The following is a 3,662-nucleotide window of genomic DNA, read 5'->3' on the forward strand; positions in this document are numbered from 1 at the left end:
ATATATATATATATATATATATATATATATATATATATATATATATATATATATATATATATATATATATATATATATATATATATATATATATATATATATATATATATATATATATATATATATATATATATATATATATATATATATATATATATATATATATATATATATATATATATATATGTTTGAGGACAGTGTGAAAATTGATATGAAACTTGAAAAATGATTTTCAAATGCATCCACTAGCTAATTTTGAGTATATATAATATAATATAATGATATATATGCTTCTGCAATATAATGTCACAGAGTCATATATAATACGTATAAAAATATTTTTTGGAATCGAGAAAGTGATTTACATCAAATTGTACATGATAAGGATTTGTTTTCAAGGGAGGAACGAATATAAAAATATTAATTTATTCACATATTATATATTTACGATGTTGGCTACCATAGAAATGCTTTAGCAGCACAAAGTGACTGATGTTGTAAATACAAACTGCATTTTCTTCTTTATATGTACCGCATTTGTCTTTGCATATAATTAACACATTCATTGTCATTGTTGAATGCAATCATTTTTATTAACTACATTTTTCGGTGTTAATTATGATTATTATATATACTCACGTTATTCTTAAAATATTTTCTCGTTCTATCTATATGTTTTCTAAATTCTTCTAACTTATAAAAGTTTGCGATTTATAAATGGCATGTATATAATGTCTTTCTATTCAAACTGTTTGGCAGTTAGTGTGTTATTCTTAATGCAAGACGACGTTTTTAATGTAAGGGTATAATATAATAATAATTGTTAAATATAAATAAGAAATAATAATTAAGAAAATAAAATATATAATGATGGCAATTTAAATTTGCTAGATATGAAAATAATTATAACATAATGAGATATGACAATTTAAAAATATAAAATGTTTTATATAATGAATATTATTTAATATCATATAGTTCGATATGCTATCGCGCGCGTTCCTGCATATAATTTAAATATAATTTAATGTACTTAAGAAAAAGCTTTTATAAGTAGCCCAATAATATAGTTTTTTTTTAATTTGCTATTATAAAATGGACAACTTTAATAAATTTCTGCATTTACTTTTCATGGAACAGACAAGGCAACCTATATTTGTTCAGTTGCTTCATGCAGCTTTTAAAGTATCACAATGCGCATGGTTAAATGCTGGACAAAGATTTAACGTTGAGAATTGTATACGAACGTTATCGGATGTAGGTGAGTAGTATCTCTTGAATTTTTAAAGTAATATCATTTTTTGGAAATAGTGTTTATTTTTATTTGAATAATGTAAAATTGTCTCTTAATTTTAGCTAAAGGAAGAGGCATTGCTATACCAACTGATCTGGAAAGCCAAGTAGCTTCTATGTTTAACAAAGCAGCTATGCTCAGCAGACAGACCAGTAAATGGCTACAAGCTACTAAACAACCAAAAATTGAGCGTAGTCAAAGTCAGGTAATTTGTAATTTAGTGTTTATTATGGAATAGATTAGAATAATTTAACATACCGTTCACATTTCGTGAAAGAGCAATTGTGTAATCAATTTACTTAAATGCATAGAGTGACTTACTTTGTATGGAAGGCTCTGACAATGAGGTAAAGGTCACTCATGGAAGATAGCACTTTGTTAGTTAGAGATGCTATGTAGTGTATGATTGCTAATATTAGTATATATACTGTTATATTAGAGATTTACGCATAGGCTTCATAGGTTTTACTGAAAATATTATTTAATTACTGTTTCATAGTTATACATACACATATATACAAAATATATAATTATAATATACTTACTTTTAAATAATATTATAAAACAAAATAATTAATTCAATATTTAATCAATAATTATAAGTAGGAAAGCAAATATTTTAATGTGTAATACAGTATTGAATATTAGATATGTCATGAAATATATAGACATTTTGTATTATGAGATTGTTATTTAAATTTTCGAATCGTAAATCAATTTATTCTGTAGTGTAGATTGTACAAAAACTGCACATGCAAGACAATTAATTATTTAAAGGAATAGTCTAATTTATTAATACTACATATATTTTTTGTCTAGATTATGCGTTTAGATCGAAGTATTATTGAAGGTCTGCAGGACATAGTATGTCTATTAGAGGAGCAATTAAAACCATTAGTACAATCCGAATTATCCTTATTAGTGGATATTCTTTATCGACCTGAATTATTGTTTCCTGCAGCAACTGATGCCAGAAAGAGATGCGAAAATGGTGGCTTTATCAAAAGGTAAAATTTTTAATTACGGTAATAATTTAACATCATTGCATACTATAATACATAAATGTATTTACGCATCTTTGCTTTGCAGATTAATTAAGCATACCGAAAAGCTGTTAGAAGAAACGGAAGAGAAATTATGCGTCAAAATCTTAAGAACGCTTCGGGAAATGATGGCTATCGATCCTGAGTATGGAGAAAAGGTGAGAGTTACATAATCGTGTCTTGCATGTAGTTATATGAATCATTTATCATACTAAGGAAGATAACACAGCATCGCGAAAAAGGGCATTCAGCTCTATATACAGATAGATTTAAGGCAGTTGCTTAAATAATATAAAAATATTTCGGGATATAAGCGCATTATTATATTCTGGAGAGATGATTCAAGTACGTGTGAAGTTAAAAAACTTTCTACTTTGTACTGAATAATACTTGGCGTGAACTTATGATGTGTCTTTTCGCAACGAAGCTGAATGCCTGAGCGCTCACAAGCACATTAGATGATTAAATACGCGATTAAATATTTATTTGGCTTATCGCATAATTACGAAAGAATAATATAAAAGTTAATAATATTTCTCAATATACGCCACACAAAGTCTTAACAACGGGTGAGTAGATCTGGTAGAATAGATCTGTAGGTAAAGATGTTTTCATGCTGCGAACGAAGAACGAAGGTATCTCGGGAGAGAAGGAGTCTGAAAAGAAGAGCGAGTCACAAGTTGGAACAGATTCCAATGATCAGTCTGAGAATGATCGACAAATGACTCAGCAAGAGCCGGTAAAAATTAAAGTAGATAGAAAAAAAGTGGGCACAACGTATATGAAACGAAATTATTTTATGCTGAAAATATTACGCTGAAAAGAGAGATTGATGATATCGCGTGATGTAATTTAGGACGCGCGGATAAAGAATACTTCTAACACCACTACGACATATTACGTGCATTTTCAAAAATAAAAAAAAACATCCAGGATAGCTCACCAGAAAAAAAAATCTAATTTACTTATTTCAAACACTTCTCTCTAATCTGCAACTCATAACAAATCTCATAATTTACCTTTCATTTTATAGAGATAACAAAATGATAAACATATGTTGCTAATTGTAATTGATTAATTGTGTAACTAAGTTGTTGACTAAGTGATTGTCCATTATATGTTATACATACACATATCGAGTCGTAAATGGTGTGGTAAAATTCCGTAAAGTAGAGGATATAATGTACGTTGTGTAGATCTTTCATGCATGTCGCTTAATTTATGCACGTTTATTTATCTCCGTTTCTTATAATATATATCCATTTCTTACTATCATTTTTCATCTCGTTTGACGATACTTTGCATTAAATATAAGATATCTTTAT

At 27.3% G+C, this 3,662-nt stretch overlaps 1 protein-coding gene across 8 annotated transcripts in view; it reads left to right on the top strand.

Annotated features, from left to right (window-relative positions):
* Nucleotides 1-3,662, top strand: part of LOC115239539 (inositol 1,4,5-trisphosphate receptor) — a 61,240-nt gene that overhangs the window by 49,865 nt on the left and 7,713 nt on the right. For 4 of the 8 annotated variants that reach the window (XR_003884649.1, XM_029814112.1, XM_029814114.1 and 1 more), the window contains 5 exons: nucleotides 1,141-1,261; nucleotides 1,357-1,499; nucleotides 2,114-2,301; nucleotides 2,384-2,495; nucleotides 2,966-3,076. Coding sequence is in view for 7 of the 8 variants with exons in the window: in XM_029814112.1 (XP_029669972.1) it covers nucleotides 1,141-1,261; nucleotides 1,357-1,499; nucleotides 2,114-2,301; nucleotides 2,384-2,495; nucleotides 2,966-3,076 (675 nt within the window). In the remaining variant the exon portion in view is untranslated. The remainder of the gene's footprint in view (nucleotides 1-1,140; nucleotides 1,262-1,356; nucleotides 1,500-2,113; nucleotides 2,302-2,383; nucleotides 2,496-2,965; nucleotides 3,077-3,662) is intronic. The other 4 variants (XM_029814118.1, XM_029814115.1, XM_029814116.1 and 1 more) reach the window with 1 other exon arrangement.

This window comes from Formica exsecta, unplaced genomic scaffold, assembly GCF_003651465.1.
Source record: "Formica exsecta isolate Colony F162 unplaced genomic scaffold, ASM365146v1 scaffold385, whole genome shotgun sequence".
In the NCBI taxonomy this organism is placed as follows: domain Eukaryota; kingdom Metazoa; phylum Arthropoda; class Insecta; order Hymenoptera; family Formicidae; genus Formica; species Formica exsecta.